General features: G+C 43.4%; 1 protein-coding gene and 1 long non-coding RNA gene across 6 annotated transcripts in view; both read left to right on the top strand.

The window, feature by feature from the left end:
- The window catches only part of PRMT5 (protein arginine methyltransferase 5), a 40,729-nt gene extending 20,529 nt beyond the window's left edge, over window positions 1-20,200 (top strand). The window contains exons 11-17 of the mRNA XM_051774904.1: window positions 3,495-3,617; window positions 8,482-8,657; window positions 13,050-13,159; window positions 14,143-14,236; window positions 16,512-16,628; window positions 17,272-17,336; window positions 19,929-20,200. Coding sequence (XP_051630864.1) covers window positions 3,495-3,617; window positions 8,482-8,657; window positions 13,050-13,159; window positions 14,143-14,236; window positions 16,512-16,628; window positions 17,272-17,336; window positions 19,929-20,081 — 838 coding nt within the window. The 3' untranslated portion in view covers window positions 20,082-20,200. The remainder of the gene's footprint in view (window positions 1-3,494; window positions 3,618-8,481; window positions 8,658-13,049; window positions 13,160-14,142; window positions 14,237-16,511; window positions 16,629-17,271; window positions 17,337-19,928) is intronic.
- Window positions 4,565-6,480, top strand: LOC127464560 (uncharacterized). 5 transcript variants are annotated; one of them, XR_007901440.1, is made up of 4 exons: window positions 4,841-4,884; window positions 4,984-5,033; window positions 5,672-5,731; window positions 6,313-6,480. It is a non-coding gene; the product is annotated as an uncharacterized LOC127464560 (long non-coding RNA). The 5 variants fall into 5 exon arrangements; XR_007901437.1 differs by lacking the exon at window positions 4,841-4,884 and adding an exon at window positions 5,851-5,900 and having other exon boundaries at window positions 4,972-5,033; XR_007901439.1 differs by lacking the exons at window positions 4,841-4,884; window positions 4,984-5,033 and adding an exon at window positions 4,565-4,726 and having other exon boundaries at window positions 5,692-5,731.
- Window positions 20,201-23,233: the final 3,033 nt, after the last annotated feature.

Raw genomic sequence — 23,233 nt, 5'->3', positions numbered from 1 at the left:
AAAATCCCAAAAAAATCCCCAAAAAATTCCCCAAAAATCCCCAAAAAATCCCTAAAAAATCCACAAAGAATCCCAAAAATTCCCCAAAAATCCCAAAAAATCCCCAAAAAATCCCTCAAAATTCTCCAAAAAATCCCCAAAAAATCCCAAAAATTCCCCAAAAAATCCCCCAAAAATTCCCAAAAATCTGCAAAAAAATCCCAAAAAAATCCCCCAAAATTAAAAAAAAATCCCCCCAAAAATCCAAAAAAAAATCCCCAAAAATCCGCAAAAAATCCCAAAAAAACCCCGAAAATTCCCCGAAAAAAAATCCCCAAAGAATCCCAAGAAAATCCCCAAAAATTCCCCAAAAAATCCCCAAAAATCCCAAAAAAATCCCCAAAAATCCGCAAAAAAACCCCAAAAAATCCCCCAAAAATCCCCAAAAATTCTCCAAAAAATCCCACAAAAATCAAAAAAAATCCCAAAAAAATCCCCTAAAAAATCCCAAAAATTCCCAAAAAAATTTTCAAAAAATCCCCAAAAATCTGCAAAAAATCCAAAAAAAATGCCCCAAAATTCCCCAAAAATCCCCCAAAAAATCCCCCAAAAATCTGCAAAAAGTCCCAAAAAAATCCCCAAAAAAATCCCAAAACATGCCCAAAAAATCCAAAAAATTCCCTGAAAAAAAATCCCCAAAGAATCCCAAAAATCCCCAAAAATTCCCTAAAAAATCCCCAAAAAAACGCCAAAAAATCCCCCAAAATCCACAAAAAATCCCAAAAATTCTCCAAAAAATCCCCCAAAAAGTCCCCAAAAATCCCAAAAAAATCCCCAAAAAATCCCTCAAAAAACCCCAAAAAATCCCCAAAAATCCCCCAAAAATTCCCAAAAAACCCCAAAAAATCCCCAAAAAATCCCCCAAAATCCCCAAAAAATCCCAAAAATTCTCAAAAAAATCCCCCAAAAATTCCCAAAAAAACCCCAAAATAATACTCAAAATTCACCAAAAAAATCCCAAAAAAATCCCCAAAAAATCTCCCAAAAAACCCCAAAAAATCCCCAAAAATTCCCCAAAAAATTTGCAAAAAATCCCAAAAAAATCCCCCAAAAATCCCCAAAAATTCCCCAAAAAATCCCCAAAAAATCCCCAAAAAAATCCCCCAAAATCCACAAAAAATCCCAAAAAATCCCCAAAAAAATCCCCCAAAAATTCCCAAAAAAACCCCCAAAAAATCCCCAAAATTCACCAAAAAAATCCCCAAAAAATCTCCAAAAAATCCCCCAGAAAACCCCAAAAAATCCCGCAAAAATTCCCCAAAATTCACCAAAAAAATCCCCAAAATTCCCCCCAAAATCCCCAAAATTCCCCAACGCCCCGAATTGTGTCCCCAGGGTGGTGATGGTGCTGGGGGCGGGCCGGGGGCCCCTGGTGTCGGCGACCCTGCCCTTCAAATCCCGCTGAAAACCCCCCAAAATCCCCCAAAAATTCCCCAAAAAAACCCCAAAAATTCCCCAAAAATCCCCAAAAAATCCCCCCCAAAAAAACCAAAAAATTCCCCCAAAAAACCCCCAAAAATCCACAAAAAATCCCAAAAATTCCAAGAAAAATCCCCAAAAAATCACCAAAAAATCCCAAAAAATCCCAAAAATTCTCAAAAAAATCCCCCAAAAATTCCCAAAAAAACCCCCAAAAAATCCTCAAAATTCACCAAAAAAATCCCAAAAAAATCCCCAAAAAATCTCCCAAAAAACCCCAAAAAATCCCCAAAAATTCCCCAAAAAATTTGCAAAAAATCCCAAAAAAATCCCCCAAAAATCCCCAAAAATTCCCCAAAAAATCCCCAAAAAATCCCCAAAAAAATCCCCCAAAATCCACAAAAAATCCCAAAAAATCCCCAAAAAAATCCCCCAAAAATTCCCAAAAAAACCCCAAAAAAATCCCCAAAATTCACCAAAAAAATCCCCAAAAAATCTCCAAAAAATCCCCCAGAAAACCCCAAAAAATCCCCAAAAATTCCCCAAAATTCACCAAAAAAATCCCCAAAATTCCCCAAAAAAAATCCCCAAAATTCCCCAACGCCCCGAATTGTGTCCCCAGGGTGGTGATGGTGCTGGGGGTGGGCCGGGGGCCCCTGGTGTCGGCGACCCTGCCCTTTAAATCCCGCTGAAAACCCCCCAAAATCCCCCAAAAATTCCCAAAAAAAACCCCAAAAATTCCCCAAAAATCCCCAAAAAATCCCCCCCAAAAAAACCAAAAAATTCCACCAAAAAACCCCCAAAAATCCACAAAAAATCCCAAAAATTCCAAAAAAAATCCCCAAAAAATCACCAAAAAATCCCAAAAAATCCCAAAAATTCTCAAAAAAATCCCCCAAAAATTCCCAAAAAAACCCCAAAAAAATACTCAAAATTCACCAAAAAAATCCCAAAAAAATCCCCAAAAAATCTCCCAAAAAACCCCAAAAAATCCCCAAAAATTCCCCAAAAAATTTGCAAAAAATCCCAAAAAAACCCCCCAAAAATCCCCAAAAATTCCCCAAAAAATCCCCAAAAAATCCCCAAAAAAATCCCCCAAAATCCACAAAAAATCCCAAAAAATCCCCAAAAAAATCCCCCAAAAATTCCCAAAAAAACCCCCAAAAAATCCCCAAAATTCCCCAAAAAACCCCAAAAAAATCCCCAAAATTCACCAAAAAAATCCCCAAAAAATCTCCAAAAAATCCCCCAGAAAACCCCAAAAAATCCCCAAAAATTCCCCAAAATTCACCAAAAAAATCCCCAAAAATCCCCAAAAGAATCCCCAAAAATCCCCAAAATTCCCCAACGCCCCGAATTGTGTCCCCAGGGTGGTGATGGTGCTGGGGGCGGGCCGGGGGCCCCTGGTGTCGGCGACCCTGCCCTTCAAATCCCACTGAAAACCCCCCAAAATCCCCCAAAAATTCCCCAAAAAAATCCCCCAAAATCCACAAAAAATCCCCCAAAAATTCCCCAAAAAACCCCAAAAAAATCCCCAAAATTCACCAAAAAAATCCCCAAAAAATCTCCAAAAAATCCCCCAGAAAACCCCAAAAAATCCCTCAAAAATTCCCCAAAATTCACCAAAAAAATCCCCAAAAATCCCCAAAATTCCCAAAAAATGCCCGAATTGTGTCCCCAGGGTGGTGATGGTGCTGGGGGCGGGCCGGGGGCCCCTGGTGTCGGCGACCCTGCCCTTCAAATCCCACTGAAACCCCCCCAAAATCCCCCAAAAATTCCCCAAAAAAACCCCAAAAATTCCCCAAAAAAATCCCCCAAAATCCACAAAAAATCCCAAAAAATCCCCAAAAAAATCCCCCAAAAATTCCCAAAAAAACCCCAAAAAAATCCCCAAAATTCACCAAAAAAATCCCCAAAAAATCTCCAAAAAATCCCCCAGAAAACCCCAAAAAATCCCCAAAAATTCCCCAAAATTCACCAAAAAAATCCCCAAAAATCCCCAAAATTCCCAAAAAATGCCCGAATTGTGTCCCCAGGGTGGTGATGGTGCTGGGGGCGGGCCGGGGGCCCCTGGTGTCGGCGACCCTGCGGGCGGCCCGGCAGGCGGGGACGCGGGTCCGGGTCTACGCCGTCGAGAAGAACCCCAACGCCGTCGTCACGTGAGTCCAAACCTCTGCTTTCTCCCCTTTTTTGGCTTCTTTCCCCCGTTTTAGGCTTTTTTCCCCCGTTTGGGGGTTTTTTCCTCTGGTTTTTGGGAGGTTTTTTCCCCCATTTTTTCTCAATTTTGGGGATTTTTTCCCCTATTTTTTAAGGGTTTTTTTCCCCATTTTTTCCTCAATTTTTTGTTGTTTTTCTTTTTTCCCAATTGGGGTTTTTTTCTGCCAGTTTTTTAAGGGTTTTTTTCCCCCTTTTTTTCCTCCCTATGTCCACGTTTACGGATCAATAAGGATCAATAGGGATCAATAGGGATCAATGGGGATTGATACCGATCAATAGGAAGCAATAGAGGTCAGTAGGGATCAATAGGTACCAATAAGGATCAATAGGGACCAATAGGGAGCAATAGAGATCGATAGGGATCACTAGGGATCAATGGGGATCAATAGGGATCAATGGATCAATGAGGATCAATAGGGATCAATAGGGAGCAATAGAGAACAATAGAGATCAATGGGGATCAATAAATCAATAGGGAGCAATAGAGAGCAATAGCAATCAATGGGGATCAATAAATCAATAGGAACCAATAGGGATCAATAGGAACCAATAGGGATCATTAGGAAGCAATAGAGATCAATAGGAAGCAATAGAGATCAATAGGAAGCAATAGGGATCAATAGAGATCAATGGGGATCAATAGGGACCAATGGGGAGCAATGGGGATCAATAGGAACCAATAGGGATCAATAGGAATCAAAAGGGATCAATAGGAACTGAAAGGGATCAATAAGAACCAATAGGGATCAATAGGAAGCAATAGAGATCAATAAGTGATCAATAGGGATCAATAGGAACCAATAGGGATCAATAGGGATCAATAGACCAATAGGGATCAATAAGAACCAATAAGTGATCAATAGGGATCAATAGGGATCAATAGACCAATAGGGATCAATAAGAGCCAATAGGAACCAATAGGAACCAATAGGGATCAATAGAACCAATAAGTGATCAATAGGAACCAATAGGGATCAATAGGAACCAATAGGGATCAATAGAACCAATAAGTGATCAATAGGAACCAATAGGGATCAATAGGAACCAATAAGTGATCAATAGGGATCAATAGATCAATAGTTATCAATAGGGATCAATAGGGACCAATAGGGACCAATAGACCAATAGGGATCAATAGGCACCAATAAGTGATCAATAGGGATCAATAGGAACCAATAGGGATCAATAGTGATCAATAGGAACCAATAAGTGATCAATAAGAACCAATAGGGACCAATAGGCACCAATAGGGATCAATAGAACTAATAGGGATCAATAGATTAATAGGGACCAATAAGTGATCAATAGGGATCAATAGGGATCAATAGGGACCAATAGGGATCAATAGGCACCAATAGGTGACCAATAGGGACCAATAGGAACCAATAAGTGATCAATAGGGATCAATGGATCAATAGTTATCAATAGTGATCAATAGAGATCAATAGAACCAATAGGGATCAATAGAACCAATAGGGATCAATAGAACCAATAGGGATCAATAGAACCAATAGGGATCAATAGAACCAATAGGGATCAATAGAACCAATAACTGATCAATAGAACCAATAGGGATCAATAGAACCAATAACTGATCAATAGAACCAATAGGGATCAATAGAACCAATAGGGATCAATAGAACCAATAGGGATCAATAGAACCAATAACTGATCAATAGAACCAATAGGGATCAATAGAACCAATAGGGATCAATAGAACCAATAGGGATCAATAGAACCAATAACTGATCAATAGAACCAATAGGGATCAATAGGGACCAATAGGGATCAATAGGGACCAATAGGGATCAATAGGAAGCAATAGGGATCAATAGGAACCCATAGTGATCAATAGAGATCAATAGTTATCAATAGGGATCAATAGGAACCAATAGTGATCAATAGAGATTAATAGTTATCAATAGGGATCAATAGGAACCAATAAGTGATCATTAGGGATCAATAGAACCAATAGGGATCAATAGGGACCAATAAGTGATCAATAGTGATCAATAGGAACCAATAGGGATCAATAGGGATCAATAGGAACCAATAAGTGATCAATAAGAACCAATAGGGACCAATAGGCACCAATAGGGATCAATAGAACTAATAGGGATCAATAGATTAATAGGGACCAATAAGTGATCAATAGGGATCAATAGAGATAAATAGGGATCAATAGGGATCAATAGGGACCAATAGGGATCAATAGGCACCAATAGGTGACCAATAGGGACCAATAGGAACCAATAAGTGATCAATAGGGATCAATGGATCAATAGTTATCAATAGTGATCAATAGAGATCAATAGAACCAATAGGGATCAATAGGAAGCAATAGAGATCAATAAGTGATCAATAGGGATCAATAGGAACCAATAACTGATCAATAGAACCAATAGGGATCAATAGAACCAATAACGGATCTATAGAACCAATAGGGATCAATAGAACCAATAACTGATCAATAGAACCAATAGGGATCAATAGAACCAATAGGGATCAATAGAACCAATAGGGATCAATAGAACCAATAACTGATCAATAGAACCAATAGGGATCAATAGAACCAATAGGGATCAATAGAACCAATAGGGATCAATAGAACCAATAACTGATCAATAGAACCAATAGGGATCAATAGGGACCAATAGGGATCAATAGGGACCAATAGGGATCAATAGGAAGCAATAGGGATCAATAGGAACCCATAGTGATCAATAGAGATCAATAGTTATCAATAGGGATCAATAGGAACCAATAGTGATCAATAGAGATTAATAGTTATCAATAGGGATCAATAGGGACCAATAAGTGATCAATAGGGACCAATAGGAACCAATAAGTGATCAATAGGGATTAATAGGGACCAATAGGGATCAATAAGAACCAATAGGGATCAATAGAACCAATAAGTGATCAATAGGGACCAATAGGGATCAATAAGGATCAATAGAGATCAATAGTTATCAATAGGGAGCAATAGGCACCAATAGGCACCAATAAGTGATCAATAGGGATCAATAGGGATCAATGGATCAATAGTTATCAATAGGGAGCAATAGGGACCAATAGGGATCAATAGGCACCAATAGGTGACCAATAGGGACCAATAGGAACCAATAAGTGATCAATAGGGATCAATTGATCAATAGTTATCAATAGTGATCAATAGAGATCAATAGAACCAATAGGGATCAATAGGAAGCAATAGAGATCAATAAGTGATCAATAGGGATCAATAGGAACCAATAACTGATCAATAGAACCAATAGGGATCAATAGAACCAATAACTGATCAATAGAACCAATAGGGATCAATAGAACCAATAACTGATCAATAGAACCAATAGGGATCAATAGAACCAATAACTGATCAATAGAACCAATAGGGATCAATAGAACCAATAGGGATCAATAGAACCAATAACTGATCAATCGAACCAATAGGGATCAATAGAACCAATAACTGATCAATAGAACCAATAGGGATCAATAGAACCAATAGGGATCAATAGAACCAATAGGTGCCAATAGGGATCAATAGGAACCAATAACTGATCAATAGCGATCAATTAATCCCTAAAAAATCGGAATTTTGGGCATTTTTGGGGGGGTTTTTTCGCTCCATTTTCCTCATTTTTCCTCCGTTTTTCACCGTTTTTTTTTTTGTTTTTTCCCAAATTTCCCCTTTTTTCCCCCAAAATTCACCCTGGAGAACTGCCAGCAATCCCCCAATCCCTAAAAAACGGGAATTTATCCCTAAAAAACTGGAATTTTGGGCAATTTTAATCCCTAAAAAAATTGGAATTTTGGGGCTATTTTTGTCATTTTTCATCCGTTTCTCACCATTTTTTTTTTGTTTTTTCCCAAATTTCCCCTTTTTTCCCCCAAAATTCACCCTGGAGAACTGCCAGCAATCCCCTAATCCCTAAAAAATGGAATTTATCCCTAAAAAATCAAAATTAATCCCTAAAAAATCGGATTTTTCGCTCCATTTTCCTCATTTTTCCTCCGTTTTTCACCATTTTTTTTTTGTTTTTTCCCAAATTTCCCCTTTTTTCCCCCAAATCCCCGATTGGAGAACTGACAGGCACAAGGAGTAAAAATCCCAAATAAAAAAATCCCTAAAAAAATCGGAATTTTGGGCATTTTTGGGGGGGTTTTTTCGCTCCATTTTCCTCATTTTTCCTCCGTTTTTCACCGTTTTTTTTTTGTTTTTTCCCAAATTTTTTACTTTTTCCCCCAAATCTCAGCCTGGGGAACTGCCAGAAATCCCCTAATCCCTAAAAAACTGGAATTTATCCCTAAAAAACGGGAATTTTGGGGAATTTTAATCCCTAAAAAATTGGAATTTTGGGGCTATTTTCGTCATTTTTCCTCCGTTTTTCACCGTTTTTTTTTTGTTTTTTTCCCAAATTTTTTGCTTTTTCCCCCAAATCCCAGCCTGGAGAACTGACAGGCACAAGGAGTAAAAATCCCAAATAAAAAAATCCCTAAAAAAATCGGAATTTTGGGCATTTTTGGGGGGGTTTTTTCGCTCCATTTTCCTCATTTTTCCTCCGTTTTTCACCATTTTTTTTTTGTTTTTTCCCAAATTTCCCCTTTTTTCCCCCAAATCCCAGCCTGGAGAACTGCCAGGATGATCCATAGAGATTCCCAGATCAATTAATCCCTAAAAAATCGGAATTTTGGGCATTTTTGGGGGGGTTTTTTCGCTCCATTTTCCTCATTTTTCCTCCGTTTCTCACCGTTTTTTTTTTGTTTTTTCCCAAATTTTTTGCTTTTTCCCCCAAAACGCAGCCTGGAGAACTGGCAGTACGAGGAGTGGGGCTCCCAGGTGTGGGTGGTGCCGCGGGACATGCGGGGCTGGGACCCCCCCGAAGGCGCCGACGTCGTCGTGTCCGAACTTTTGGGCTCCTTCGGGGACAACGAGCTGAGCCCCGAGTGCCTCGACGGGGCCAGGAAGTGCCTCAAGGGTGGGGAAAAATTGGGGCAAAAACGGGGGAAAATGGGAAAAATGGGGGAAAATCGATTTGGGGGGGAATGGGGGAAAAATGGGATTTTTTTGGGGGGGAAAAATCGAATTTTTGGGGGAGAAAATGGTGAAAAAATGGGATTTTTTGGGGGAAAAATTGATTTTTTTGGGGGGAGAAAATGGTGGGAAAATGGGATTTTTTGGGAGGGAAAATGGTGGGAAAAATGGGATTTTTTTGGGGGTGGAAATGGGATTTTTTGGGGGGGAAAATGGTGGAAAAAATGGATTTTTTGGGGGGGAAAAAATGGGATTTTTTGGGAGGAAAAATGGGATTTTTTGGGGGGAAAATGGTGGGAAAATGGGATTTTTGGGGGGAGAAAAATATTGAAAAAATGGGATTTTTTGGGGGGAGAAAAAAATGGGAAAAAATGGATTTTTTTGGGGGGGAAAAATAATGAAAAAAATGGGATTTTTTGGTGGGAAAAAAGTGGGAAAAATTGGGGTATTTTGGAGGGAAAAATAATGAAAAATGGGGGTTTTTTGGGGGGAGAAAATGGTGGAAAAAATGGATTTTTTGGGGGGGGAAATGGGATTTTTTGGGAGGATTTTGGGGTGGTTTGGGGACAACGAGCTGAGCCCCGAGTGCCTCGACGGGGCCAGGAAGTGCCTCAAGGGTGGGGAAAAATTGGGGCAAAAACGGGGGAAAATGGGAAAAATGGGGGAAAATCGATTTGGGGGGGAATGGGGGAAAAATGGGATTTTTTTGGGGGGAAAAAATCGAATTTTTGGGGGAGAAAATGGTGAAAAAATGGGATTTTTTGGGGGAAAAATGGGATTTTTGGGGGGAGAAAATGGTGGGAAAATGGGATTTTTTGGGAGGGAAAATGGTGGGAAGAATGGGATTTTTTTGGGGGTGGAAATGGGATTTTTTGGGGGGAAAAATGGGATTTTTTTGGGGGGAAAATGGTGGAAAAAATGGATTTTTTGGGGGGGAAAAAATGGGATTTTTTTGGGGGAAAAATGGATTATTTTGGGGGGGAAATGGTGGAAAAAATGGATTTTTTGGGGGGGAAAAAATGGGATTTTTTGGGGAAAAATGGGATTTTTTGGGAGGAAAAATGGGATTTTTTTGAGGGGAAAAAATGGGATTTTTTTGAGGGGAAAAATTGATTTTTTTGGGGGGAGAAAATGGTGGAAAAAATGGGATTTTTGGGGGGAAAAATGGTGGGGAAAATGGGATTTTTTTGGGGGGAAAAAAGGGATTTTTTGGGGGGAAAATGGTGGAAAAAATGGGTTTTTTTGGGGGGGAAAATGGTGGGAAGAATGGGATTTTTTTGGGGGTGGAAATGGGATTTTTTTGGGGGAAAAATGGGATTTTTTGGGGGGAAAATGGTGGAAAAAATGGGATTTTTTGTGGGGGGAAAATGGGATTTTTTGGGAGAAAAAATGGTATTTTTTGGGGGGGAAAATGGTGGGAAAATGAGATTTTTTGGGGGGGAAAAATAATGAAAAAATGGGATTTTTTGGGGGAGAAAAAAATGGGAAAAAATGGATTTTTTTGGAGGGGAAAAAGTGTGAAAAATTGGGGTTTTTTGGGGGAGAAAAAGTGGGAAAAATTGGGGGGGTTTGGGGGGGAAAAATAATGAAAAAATGGCATTTTTTGGGGGGGAAAGTGGAAAAAATTGGGGATTTTTTGGTGGGAAAAAAGTGGGAAAAAATGGGGATTTTTTGGGGGAAAAATAATGAAAAAATGGGATTTTTTTGGGGGGGAAATGTGGGAAAAATTGGGGATTTTTTGGGGGAAAAATAATGAAAAAATGGGGGTTTTTTGGGGGGAGAAAATGGTGGGAAAATGGGATTTTTTGGGGGAGAAAATGGTGGAAAAAATGGATTTTTTGGGAGGATTTTGGGGTGGTTCGGGGACAACGAGCTGAGCCCCGAGTGCCTGGACGGGGCCAGGAAGTGCCTCAAGGGTGGGGAAAAATTGGGGCAAAAACGGGGGAAAATGGGAAAAATGGGGAAAAATCGATTTGGGGGGGAATGGGGGAAAAATGGGATTTTTTTGGGGGGAAAAAATGGGATTTTTTGGGAGGGAAAATGGGATTTTTTGGGGGGAAAATGGGATTTTTTTTGGGGAAAAATGGGATTTTTTGGGAGAAAAAATGGGATTTTTTGGGAGAAAAAATGGGATTTTTTGGGGGGGAAAATGGGATTTTTTTGGGGGGAGAAATGGGATTTTTTGGGGGGAAAAATGGGATTTTTTGGGGGGGGAAATGGGATTTTTTTGAGGGGAGAAATGGGATTTTTTGGGAGAAAAAATGGGTTTTTTTGGGGGGGGAAATGGCAGAAAAATGAGATTTTTTTGGGGGGAAAATGGTGGAAAAAATGGATATTTTTGGAGGGAAAAAAGGGATTTTTTGGGGGGAAAATGGTGGAAAAAATGGGTTTTTTTGGGGGGAAAAATAGTGGAAAAAATGGGATTTTTTGGGGGGAGAAAATGGTGGAAAAAATGGGATTTTTTGGGGGGGGAAAATGGGATTTTTTGGGAGAAAAAATGGTATTTTTTGGGGGGGGAAATGGTGGGAAAATGAGATTTTTTGGGGGGGAAAAATAATGAAAAAATGGGATTTTTTGGGGGAAAAAATGGAATTTTTTGGGGGGGGAAAAGGGAATTTTTTTGGGGGAGAAAAAGTGGGGAAAATGGGAATTTTTGGGGGGGAGAAAAATAGTGGAAAAAATGGGATTTTTTGGGGGGAGAAAATGGTGGAAAAATGGGATTTTTTTGGGGGGAGAAAATGGATTTTTTTGGGGGGAAAATGGTGGGAAAAATGGGATTTTTTTGGAGGGAAAAATTGATTTTTTGGGGGGAGAAAATGGTGGAAAAAATGGGATTTTTTTGAGGGGGAAAAAGTGGGGAAAAATGGGATTTTTGGGGGGAGAAAAATAATGAAAAAATCTGGGGTTTTTTGGGGGTGAAAAATGGGGAAAAAATGGGAAAAAATGGATTTTTTGGGGGGGGAAAGTGGGAAAAATTCGGGATTTTTTTGGTGGGAAAAAAGTGGGAAAAATTGGGGATTTTTGGGGGTAAAATGATGAAAAAATGGGGTTTTTTGGGGGGAGAAAAGTGGGAAAAATTGGGTTTTTTTGGGGGGGTAAAATAATGAAACAGTTGGAAATATTTTTGGGGGGAAAAATTGGGGTTTTGGGGGAAAAAATAATGAAAAAAATGGGATTTTTTGGGGGGAAAATGAGAAAAAATTGGGAAAAATTGGGGATTTTGGGGGGTAAAAAATAACGAAAAACTGGGATTTTTTTTTGGTGGAAAAAGGGTGGGAAAAATTGGGATTGGGGGGGAAAAATCATGAAAAAATGGGATTTTTGGGGGGGAAAAATGGGAAAAAAAGTGGGAAAAATTGGGGGATTTTGGGGGAAAAATTATGAAAAAATGGGTTTTTCTTGGGGGGGGGAAAAGTGGGAAAAACTGGGGGTTTTTGGGGGTAAAAAATAATGAAAAAATTGGATTTTTTGGGCGAAAAAGTGGGAAAAAATGGGGGTTTTTGGGGGTAAAAAATAATGAAAAAATTGGATTTTTTGGGGGGAAAAAATGGGGGAAAAAAGGGAAAAATTGGGATTTTTTTTGGGGGTAAAAAATAACGAAAAAATGGGATTTTTTGGGGGGAAAAAGGGTGGGAAAAATTGGGGATTTTTGGGGTAAAAAATAAAGAAAAAATGGGATTTTGGGGGGGAAAAAGGGTGGGAAAAATTGGGATTTTGGGGGAAAAAAAGTGGGAAAAAATTGGTTTTTTTGGGGGGGTAAAATAATGAAAAAAATGGAAATTTTTTTGGGGGGAAAAATTGGGTTTTTTGGGGAAAAAATAATGAAAAAATGGGATTTTTTGGGGGGGGGAAAATGAGAAAAAATTGGGAAAAATTGGGGATTTCGGGGGGTAAAAAATAACGAAAAACTGGGATCTTTTTGGGGAAAAAAATTGGGGATTTTTTGGGGTAAAATAATGAAAAAAATGGAATTTTTGGGGGGAAAAAAGCAGGAAAATTGGGGTCTTTTTGGGGGGAAAATCATGAAAAAATGGGATTTTTTGGGAGGGGAAAATGGGGGTTTTTGGAGGGAAAAAGTGGGGAAAATTGGGGTTTTTTGAGGGAAAAATAATGAAAAAATGGAATTTTTTGGGGGAAAAAAGTGGGAAAAATTGGGTTTTTTTGGAGGGGAAAATAATGAAAAAATGGGATTTTTCTTGGGGGGGAAAAAATGAGAAAAAAATTGGGAAAAAATGGGGATTTTGGGGGGGAAAAATAACGAAAACTGGGATTTTTTTTTTTGGTGGAAAAATGGGGGTTTTTTGGTGAAAAACTGGGAATTTTTGGGCCGTTGCAGAGGGCGGGGTGTCCATCCCCCAGTCCTACACCTCCTTCCTGGCCCCCGTCAGCTCCTCCAAGCTCTACAACGAGGTGCGGGCGTGCCGGGAGCACGACCGGCACCCTGAGGTACCAAAAACTGGGAAAAATGGGGGAAAAAGGGGAGAAAAGGGGAAAAAAAGGGGAAAAAATGGGAAAAAACGGGGGAAAAATAGGAAAAAAGGGGGAAAAATGGGAAAAAAGGGGGGAAATTGGGGTTAAAAGGGGAGGAAAATGGGGGGAAAGGGGCGTGGTTTGAGGGGAAAGGGGCGTGCTTGAAGCGGGAGGGGGCGGGGCTGAATTTTGGGGGGTGGGAGGGGGGCGGGGAAGGAGAAATTTGGGGGGGGAATGGCAGAAAAAGGGGGGAAATGGGGGTGGGAAAGGGGCGTGGTTTGAGGGGGAGGGGGCGTGGCTTGATGGGGAGGGGCGTGGCTTGAGTGGAAAGGGGTGGGGCTTGAGTTGAAGGGGCGTGGCTTGAAGCGGGAGGGGGGAGGGACCAATTTGGGGTAAAAAGGGGTAAAAGGGGGCGTGGCTTGAGGGTGGGGGCGTGGCTTTAGGGTGAAGGGGCGTTGGCTTGAGGGGGAGGGGCGTGGCTTGAAGCGGGAGGGGGGAAGGGCCCGAATTCGGGGGGAAATTTGGGGGGAAAAGGAGGAAATTGGGGTAAAAGGGGGCGTGGCTTGAGGGTGAGGGGCGGGGCTAGAGGGAAGAGGCGTGGCTTGAAGCGGGAAGGGGCGGGGCTAAGCTGGGCGGGGCTTGGGGAGGGGAAATGAGGGAAAGGGAGAGGTTGGGGTGAAAAGGGGGCGGGGTTGAAACGGCGAGGGGGGCGGGGCTTGAGGGAAGGGGGAGGGGCCTGGGAGGGAGGGGAGGGGCCGGGGTGGGCGGGGCTTTGGAAAGGGGCGGGGCGTGTCCTAGGTGAGCTCTCCTAGGGAAGTGGGCGTGTCCTAGTTGAGGTGGGCGTGTCCCAGGGGGGGTGGGCGTGTCCCCAGGCGGGGTGGGCGTGTCCCAGGCGGGGTGGGCGTGTCCCCAGGCGGGGTGGGCGTGTCCCCCGGCGAGCTCCCTGGCGCCCCCCGCAGGCCCAGTTCGAGACGCCGTACGTGGTGCGCCTGCACAACTTCCACCAGGTGGCGCCGCCCCAGCCCTGCTTCACCTTCGCCCACCCCAACCCAGGTGAGGCCACGCCCCTTCCGGCCACGCCCACAAAAGGGGCGGGGCCACCGGGGAAAAAAAAACGGGGGGAAAAACCCAAAATTTGGGGAAATTCGGGGGAATTTTGAGGAATTTGTGAAAATTTGGGAGGAATTTGGCGGGAAATTTGGGAAGATTTGGGGGAAAATTTGAGAGAAATGGAGAATTTTGGGGAGAAAATGAAAAAATTGGGGGAATTTTGGTCAAAAATTGGAAATTTGGGCCGAAAATGGAGATTTTGAATGAATTTTGGCGAATCGAAGGAATTTGGGAAGATTTGGGTAAAAATGGAGAAATTTGGGGAAAACTGAGGAATTTGGGGGATTTAGGTAAAAGGGGAGGAATTTGGGAAAAATTGGGTAAAAATGGAGAAAATTGGAGAAAATTTGGGTAAAAAGAGAGAAATTTGGGCAGAAAATGGCGAATTTTGGGTGAATTTGGGACGAATTTGGAGGGAAATTTGGGAATTTTGGGAATTTTGGGGGAAAATTTGAGAGAAATGGAGAAATTTGGGGAGAAAATGAAAAAATTGGGGGAATTTTGGTCAAAAATTGGAAATTTGGGCCAAAAATGGAGATTTTGGGTGAATTTTGGCGAATCGAAGGAATTTGGGAAGATTCGGGTAAAAATGGAGAAATTTGGGGGGAACTGATGGATTTGGGAAAATTTAGGTAAAAGGGGAGGAATTTGGGAAAAAATTGGGTAAAAATGGAGAAAATTGGAGAAAATTTGGGTAAAAAGAGAAATTTGGGCAGGAAAATGATAAATTTGGGGTGAATTTCGGCAAAATGCGGAAATTTGGGAAAATTTGGGTGAAAATTGAGAAATGTGGAGAGATTTTGGGAGGAATTGAGAAAATCGGGTGATTTAAAGCAAAATGGAGAAATCTGGGTAAAAATTGGGAATTTTGGGTGAATTTTTGTTGAATTTTGGTAAAATTGAGGATTTGGGGCGAATTTTAAGTAAAAACGGAGAAAATTTGTGGAAATTTGGGAGGGATTTGGAGGGAAATTTGGGAATTTTGGGAAGGTTTGGGGAAATTCGAAGGAAATGAAGAAATTTGGGGAAATTTGGGTAAAAATTGGAAATTGGAGTGAATTTTGTTGAACTTAGGGAAAATTGAGGATTTTGGGGTGAATATTAAATAAAAGTTTGGAATTTCGGGTGAAAAGAAGAAATTTGGAGAAATTTGGGTACAAATTTGGAAATTTTGAGCGGATTTTGTTGAGTTGAGGTGAAATTTCCATAAAATTGAGAATTTTGGGTGAATTTTAAGTGAAAATGTGGAAATTTGGGGAAAGTTGATGGATTCGGGAGAATTTAGTTGAAACGGGAGAAATTTGGGGAAAATTGGGTAAAAAGGGAGAAATTTGGGTGAAAAGGGGGGAAATTTGGGGAAAAAACGGAGAAATATTGGGAAATTTGGTAAAAATGGAAAAATTCGGGGAAATTTGGACTAAAAATGGAGGAATTTGAGTTAAAATGGAGAAATTTGGGGGAAAATAGAGAAATTTGGAGAAATTTGGGTAAAAAATGGAGAAATTTGGGCTAAAAATGAGAAATTTTGGCCAAAACAGAAATTTGGGCTAAAAATGGAGAAATTTGGGCAAAAATGGGAGAAATTTGGAGAAATTTGGGCTAAAAATGGAGAATTTTGGTCAAAAATGAAGAAATTCGGTAAAACACGGAGAAATTTGGGTTAAAATAAAGAAATTCATATAAAACCGGAGAAATTTGGACTAAAAATGGAGAAATTTGAGTTAAAAATGGAGAAATTTGGACTAAAAATGGAGAAATTTTGTCTAAAAATGGAGAAATTTGGGTAAAAATGGAGATATTTAGGAAAATTTAGGTAAAACTGAAGAAGTTTGGGGAAATTTGGGTGAAAATGGAGAAATTTGGGCTAAAAGCAAGAAATTTGGGCAAAAATGGAGAAATTTGGGTTAAAAATGGAGAAATTTGGGCAAAAATGGAGAAATTTGGATTAAAAATGGCGAAATTTGGGTAAAAAATGGAGAAATTTGGGTTAAAAATGGCGAAATTTGGGTAAAAAATGGAGAATTTGGGTTAAAAATGGCGAAATTTGGGTAAAAAATGGAGAAATTTGGACTAAAAATGGAGAAATTTGGACTAAAAATGGAGAAATTTGGGTTAAAAATGGGGAAATTTGGTAAAAACGAGCGGGTTTTTCGCAGTGGGCGGGGGTCTGGGCGGGGTGGGCGTGTCCTGTTTTTGACTCCGCCCCCTTTTCTGCCAGACCCCGCCCCCGACAACAGCCGCTTCCGGGAGCTGTCGTGGTCGGTGGGGGTGGGGACGGTGCTCCACGGCTTCGCCGGCTACTTCGAGACCCGCCTCTACGATGACGTCACGCTCAGTAGGCGGGGCAAGGGGCCGGGGGGGCGTGGCCACCCAGGGGAGGGGCCTGGGAGGGCGGGGCGGGGCGAAAGGGGGCGTGGTTGCTGAAGGAGGGGGGATAAAGGGGGGTAAAGGGGCGGGGCTAAGGGGTGGGAGGGGCTAGGGGGGCGTGGTTAAAGGAGGGAGGGTGTGGTCACAAGGGAGGGGGCCTGGGAGGGCGTGGTCATAAAGGGGAGGAGTCTGGGAGGGAGGAAAGGGAAGAAATGGGGATAAAAAAGGAAGGGGCGGGGCTAATGGGGTGGGGAGGGGCTAAAAGGGGCGTGCTTAAAGGGGAGGGACCATGGAGGGTGTGGGTAAAAGGGGAGAGGCCTGGGAGGGGCGTGGCCCAAAGGGAGGAGGGGCCCAAGGGAGAGAAAGAAGGGAAAGGGGGCGTGGCTTGAGAGCGGTGGGCGTGGCCAAGCGGGAGGAGCCAAGGGGGGGCGTGGCTAAAAAGGGGGAGGGGCCTGGGAGGAGAAATGGTGGATTTTTTTCGGGGGGAGGGAAATGGTGGATTTTGGGGGTAAAAATTGGGGGGTGGGCGGGGCCTGTTGGGGGTGGGCGGGGGCCTGTTGTGGGCGGGGTGGGCGTGGCCTGAGCAAAGCCCCTCCCCCTTTTTTTGGCAGGTATCCGCCCCGAGAGCCACAGCCCGGGGCTCTTCTCCTGGTTCCCCATCTTCTTCCCCATCAAGGTGGGCGGGGCCGCGGCGGCGGCCATCTTGGGAGGGGGCGGGGGCCTGCCGGCGGCCATTTTGTCCGGGGGATTTTGGGGTTTTTTGGGGGAATTTCGGGGTTTTTTGGGGGAATTTTGGGGGGTTTTGGGGGGGGGGAGATTTTGGGGGCTTTTGGGGTTTTTTGGGGGGATTTTGGGTTTTTTTGGGTGGAATTTTGGGGTTTTTTTGGGTGGAATTTTGGGGTTTTTTGGGGGGATTTTGGAGGTTTTTTGGGGGAATTTTGTGGGGTTTTGGGGGGGATTTTGGGGTTTTTTTGGGGGGATTTTGGGTTTTTTTGGGTGGAATTTTGGGGTTTTTTGGGGGGATTTTGGAGGTTTTTTTGGGGAATTTTGTAGGTTTTTTGGGGGAATTTTGTGGGGTTTTTGGGGGGGATTTTGGGGTTTTTTTGGGGGAATTTTGGGTTTTTTTTCGGGGAATTTTGGGGGTTTTTTTTTGGGGAATTTTGGTGGGGTTTTTACAGAAATTTTGGGGGTTTTTTTGGGTGGAATTTTGGGGGGATTTTGGGGGTTTTGGGGGGAATTTTGGGGGGATTTTGGAGAATTTTGGGGAATTTTGGGGGAATTTTGGTAGGGTTTTTACAGGAATTTTGGGGGGTTTTTGGGGGAATTTTGGGGTTTTTTTGGGGGGAATTTTGGGGTTTTTTGGGGGATTTTGGAGGTTTTTTGGGGGAATTTTGTGGGGTTTTGGGGGGGATTTTGGGGGGTGTTTGGGGAAATTTTGGGGTTTTTTGGGGGAATTTTGGGGTGGTTTTTTTGAGAATTTTGGTGAGGTTTTTACAGGAATTTTGGGGGGGTTTTGTGGGTGGAATTTTGGGGGGATTTTGGGGTTTTTGGGGGGATTTTGGGGGCTTTTGGGGGGAATTTTGGGGGTTTTTGGGGGGAATTTTGGGGTTTTTTTGGGGGGATTTTGTGGGGTTTTGGGGGGAATTTTGGGGGGTTTTTGGGGGAATTTTGGGGTTTTTTGGGGAGAATTTTGGGGTGGTTTCTTTGGGAATTTTGGTGGGGTTTTTACAGGAATTTTGGGGGTTTTTTGGGTGGAATTTTGGGGGGATTTTGGGGTTTTTGGGGGGAATTTTGGGGGGATTTTGGGGGCTTTTGGGGGGAATTTGGGGGGGTTTTGGGGGGAATTTTGGGGGGATTTTGGGGTTTTAGGGGGAATTTTGGGGGGATTTTGGGGGCTTTTGGGGGGAATTTTGGGGGTTTTTGGGGGGAATTTTGGGGTTTTTTTGGGTGGAATTTTGGGTTTTTTTGGGGGAATTTTGGGGGTTTTTGAGGGAATTTTGGTAGGGTTTTTTTTTAATTTTTGGGGGTTTTTGGGGGAATTTTGTGGGGTTTTGGGGGGAATTTTGGGGGGTTTTTGGGGAATTTTGGGGTTTTTTGGGGGGAATTTTGGGGTGTTTTTTTTGGGAATTTTGGTGGGGTTTTTACAGGAATTTTGGGGGTTTTTTGGGGGGATTTTGGAGGTTTTTTGGGGGAATTTTGTGGGGTTTTGGGGGGGATTTTGGGGGGGTTTTTGGGGGAATTTTGGGGTTTTTTGGGGGGAATTTTGGGGGTGGTTTTTTTGGGAATTTTGGTGAGGTTTTTACAGGAATTTTGGGGGTTTTTTGGGTGGAATTTTGGGGGGATTTTGGGGTTTTTGTGGGGATTTTGGGGGCTTTTGGGGGGAATTTTGGGGGTTTTTGGGGGGAATTTTGGGGTTTTTTTGGGGGGAATTTTGGGGTTTTTTGGGGGGATTTTGGAGGTTTTTTGGGGGAATTTTGTGGGGTTTTGGGGGGGATTTTGGGGGGTTTTTGGGGAATTTTGGGGATTTTTGGGGGGGAATTTTGGGGTGGTTTTTTTGGGAATTTTGGTGAGGTTTTTACAGGAATTTTGGGGGTTTTTTGGGTGGAATTTTGGGGGGATTTTGGGGTTTTCGGGGGGAATTTTGGGGATTTTTTGGGGGGAATTTTGGGGGTTTTTGGGGGGAATTTTGGGGTTTTTTTGGGGGGAATTTTGGGGTTTTTTGGGGGGATTTTGGAGGTTTTTTGGGGGAATTTTGTGGGGTTTTGGGGGGGATTTTGGGGGGTTTTTGGGGAAATTTTGGGGATTTTTGGGGGGAATTTTGGGGTGGTTTTTTGGGGAATTTTGGTGAGGTTTTTACAGGAATTTTGGGGGTTTTGTGGGTGGAATTTTGGGGGGATTTTGGGGTTTTCGGGGGGAATTTTGGGGATTTTTTGGGGGGAATTTTGGGGGTGTTTTGGGGGAATTTTGGGGTTTTTTCGGGGGAAGTTTTGGGTTTTTTTGGGGGGAATTTTGGGGGTTTTTTGGGGGGAACTTGGGTTTTTTTGGGGGATTTTTGTGGAATTTTGGTTAAATCGGCGGCCATCTTGGAGGCGGGGCTAAGTCGGTTTCATCGGCGGCCATCTTGGCGACACCGCCGCGCGGCGCCAGCCGCCATCTTGGTGGGCGGGGCTAAGCCCGGTCGCGCCGGCGGCCATCTTGAGGGGGCGCGGCGGCCATCTTGGGCTGACCCCGCCCCCCCCCCGTTTTTTTTTTGACCCCGCCCCCGCAGCAGCCGCTGGCGGTGCGGGCGGGCGAGACGGTGTCGGTGGCCTTCTGGCGGGTGGCCACGCCCCACAAGGTGTGGTACGAGTGGGCGGTGACCGCGCCCACCTGCTCCGCCCTCCACAACCCCACCGGCCGCTCCTACACCATCGGCCTCTAGGCCACGCCCCACCGCGGCCGGGGGACACGCCCACCGCGGCGAAAGACACGCCCACCGCGGCGAAGGACACGCCCACCGCGGCGAAGGACACGCCCACAATAAAGGAAGATTAAAATCGGGCTCGTTTGGGGTTTTTTGGGGGGATTTTTGGGAGGTTTTGGGGGGGAAAAGGAGAAATTGGGGGAGTTGGGGGACAAAAAGGGATGAAAATCGGGAATTTTGGTAAATTTGGGGGGAAAAGGGGGAGGATTTGGTGCGAATTTGGAGGGAACGGAGAGGTTTGGGGGTAATGGAGGGATTTGGGGTAAAAATGGAGAAATTCCGGGGAAATGGGGAAATTGGGGTGAAAGTGGAGGAATTGGGGTAAAAATGGAGGAATTTGGAGAAATTGGGCAAAAAATGGGAAAATTGGGGTGAAAATGGAGAAATTGGGGTAAAAATGGGGAAATTTGGGGAATTTTGGGGGAAAGAGAGGGAGGATTTTGGGCAAATTTGGGCAGAAATGGAGAGATTTGGGGGACAATGGAGGAATTTGGGGAAATTGGAGAAATTGGGGCAAAAATGGGGAAATTGGGGTGAAAATGGAGAAATTGGGGTGAAAATGGAGAAATTTGGGCAAAAATGGGGAAATTGGGGTGAAAATGGAGAAATTTTGTCTGAAAATGGAGGAATTTTGGGAAATTGGAGAAATTTGGGCAAAAATGGGAAAATTTGAGTGAAAATTGAGAAATTGGGGTAAAAATGGGGAAATTTATGGAATTTTGGGGGAAAGAGAGGGAGGATTTTGGGCAAATTTGGGCAGAAATGGAGAGATTTGGGGGACAATGGAGGAATTTGGAGAAATTGGAGAAATTGGGGCAAAAATGGGGAAATTGGGGTGAAAATGGAGAAATTGAGGCTGAAAATGGAGAAAATTGGGCAAAAATGGGGAAATTGGGGTGAAAATGGAGAAATTGAGGCTGAAAATGGAGAAATTTGGGGAAATTGGAGAAATTTGGGGCAAAAATGGGAAATAGGGGTGAAAATGGAGAAATTTCAGCTGAAAATGGAGAAATATGGGGAATTTTGGGGAAGTTCTGGGAGGTTTGGGGGGGGAAAACAGGAAAATTGGGAAAGTTGGGGGAAAAAAGGATAAAAATGAGGAGTTTGGGCAAAAATGGGGAGCTTTGATAAAAACGGGGAGGATTTGGGGCAAATTTGGGGGGATGGAGAAATTTGGGGGAAAATGAGAAATTTTTGGTAAATTTGGGGGGAAGGGAGAAATTTGAGCAAATTTGGTTGAAAACGGAGAAATTTGGGAAAAAAACAAAGAAATTTGGGCAAAACTGGAGTAATTTCAGGAATTTGGTCGAAAGCAGAAATCTGAGGTAAAAAAGAAGAAATTTGGGCTAAAAACGGAGAAATTTGGGAAAAAATGGAGAAATTTGGGCAAAAATGGAGAAATTTGGGGAATTTCAGCAAATTCTGGGAGGTTTGGGGGGAAAATGGGGAAAAATGGGAGAGTTACGGAAAAAAAGGGGGGGATTTGGGGTAAAAATCAGGAGTTTTGTTGAAATTGGGGGAGGGTTTGGGGCAAAAATGGATTTTTGGAGGGAAAAATGGTGGAAAAAAGGATTTTTGGGGGGGGGAAAGGATGGGAAGATGGAATTTTGGGGGGGAAATAATGGAAAAAATGGATTTTTGGGGGGTAAATAATAGAAAAATGGATTTTGGGTTGGATTTGGGTAAAATTCGGAGCGGAAATTTTAGGGGGAAATGGGGATGTTTCGGTAAATTTTGGGGGGAAATCGGGAAAAATGGGGGGATTCGAGAGGGTTGGGCAAAGTCTGGGAAATTTGGGGCCAAATGGGGGATTTGGGGCAAAACCGGGGAAATGAGGAGAATTTGGGGGAAATTCTGGAGAATTCGGGGTGAAAATGGATAATTTGGGGGCGTTTGAGGCAGAAATGGGGGAAAAGGGGAATTTGGGGCAAATTCCGGGGGGAAAATTGGGGAAATTTGAAGTGAACTTGGAGGGATTGGGGGTAAATCTGAGACTTTTTGCCAATCTTGGGGAAAATGAGCAGAATTTGAGGGAAATTTGGGGAAAATTGGGGTGAAAATGGAGAAATTTGGGTCCAAGTGGGGGAAATTGGGGAGAAGTTTTGTTAAATTGGGGGGAAATAAGAGAAAAGAGAAAAGTTTGGGGAGAATTTTTGGGAATTCGGGGGAAATGGGAGAAGTTTGGGTTGGATTTGGGGAAAATGGGGGGAAATTTGAGCAAAAGTTGAGGAAATTTGGGTCCGAATAGGAGAAATTTGGGCAAAACCTCTGAAGTTGGGGTGAAATTTAGGGAAATCAATGAGGAAAACCGGGGGGAATTGGTGAAAACTCGGGAAAACACGTTGGAGTTGAGAGGATTTGGCGAAAATTTGGGGAAAATTGGGCAAAACTGAGGAAATTTGACTCGAAAACGGGGGAGTTCGGGCCAGAAACTCAAAAATCAGCTCAAACCGAAGGGAACGTGGCTCCAAACCGGCAAAAATGGGATAAATCAGCGAAAATGAGAGGGAAATGAGGAGCCTGGAGTGAAATTTGGGCGAAAACAGAGAAATTTGAGTCAAAATCGACCATAACCCCCTCCCCAAAACTTCCTTTGCTTTCACCACCTCAAAGCGCGTTTTGACGCGTCCCGCTCCCCCTCCCAAATCCCGCCGCGCGTTTTCAACCCCTTGAGTGGTTTTTTTCGCCCCTAAAAACCGGCTTTGGGTTTTTTTTTTAAAGCTTCTTTAATGAACTACTCGAGCGCGGGCTCCGCAGGCCGGGCTAGGCCGCGTTGCCATGGCGACAGCGCGGCGGGAAGGGGCGTGGCCCTCCCCTTTTAGCGCCGCGGCCAATCACCGCTGCCCTTACATCCACCAATGAGCGGCGGCGTAACACTCGCCCCGCCAACCAATCAGCGCCGCGGATCTTTGACGGACGAGCGAACGCGCCAATAGAAGAGGAGGGCGGGAGAGAATCGGCCAATGGGCGCGCGAGGGGGGCGGGGCCGAGGGCGCGGGGCAGGGAAGGGGAAGGTTCTGGAGGCCGCCGCCATTTTGAATCGCCGCGTCCCGGGGCCGCCGCCGCCGCCGCCGCCGCCGCCGCTCCGAGGGGACAAAAAAAGGGGCCCG

Source organism: Manacus candei, unplaced genomic scaffold (assembly GCF_025592945.1).
Source record: "Manacus candei isolate 608988 ecotype Guabito, Panama unplaced genomic scaffold, ASM2559294v1 h1tg000235l, whole genome shotgun sequence".
Classification (NCBI taxonomy): Eukaryota; Metazoa; Chordata; class Aves; order Passeriformes; family Pipridae; genus Manacus; species Manacus candei.
The sequence above is the reverse complement of the archived record's forward strand: the minus strand, read 5'-3'. Positions and strand labels throughout refer to the sequence as shown.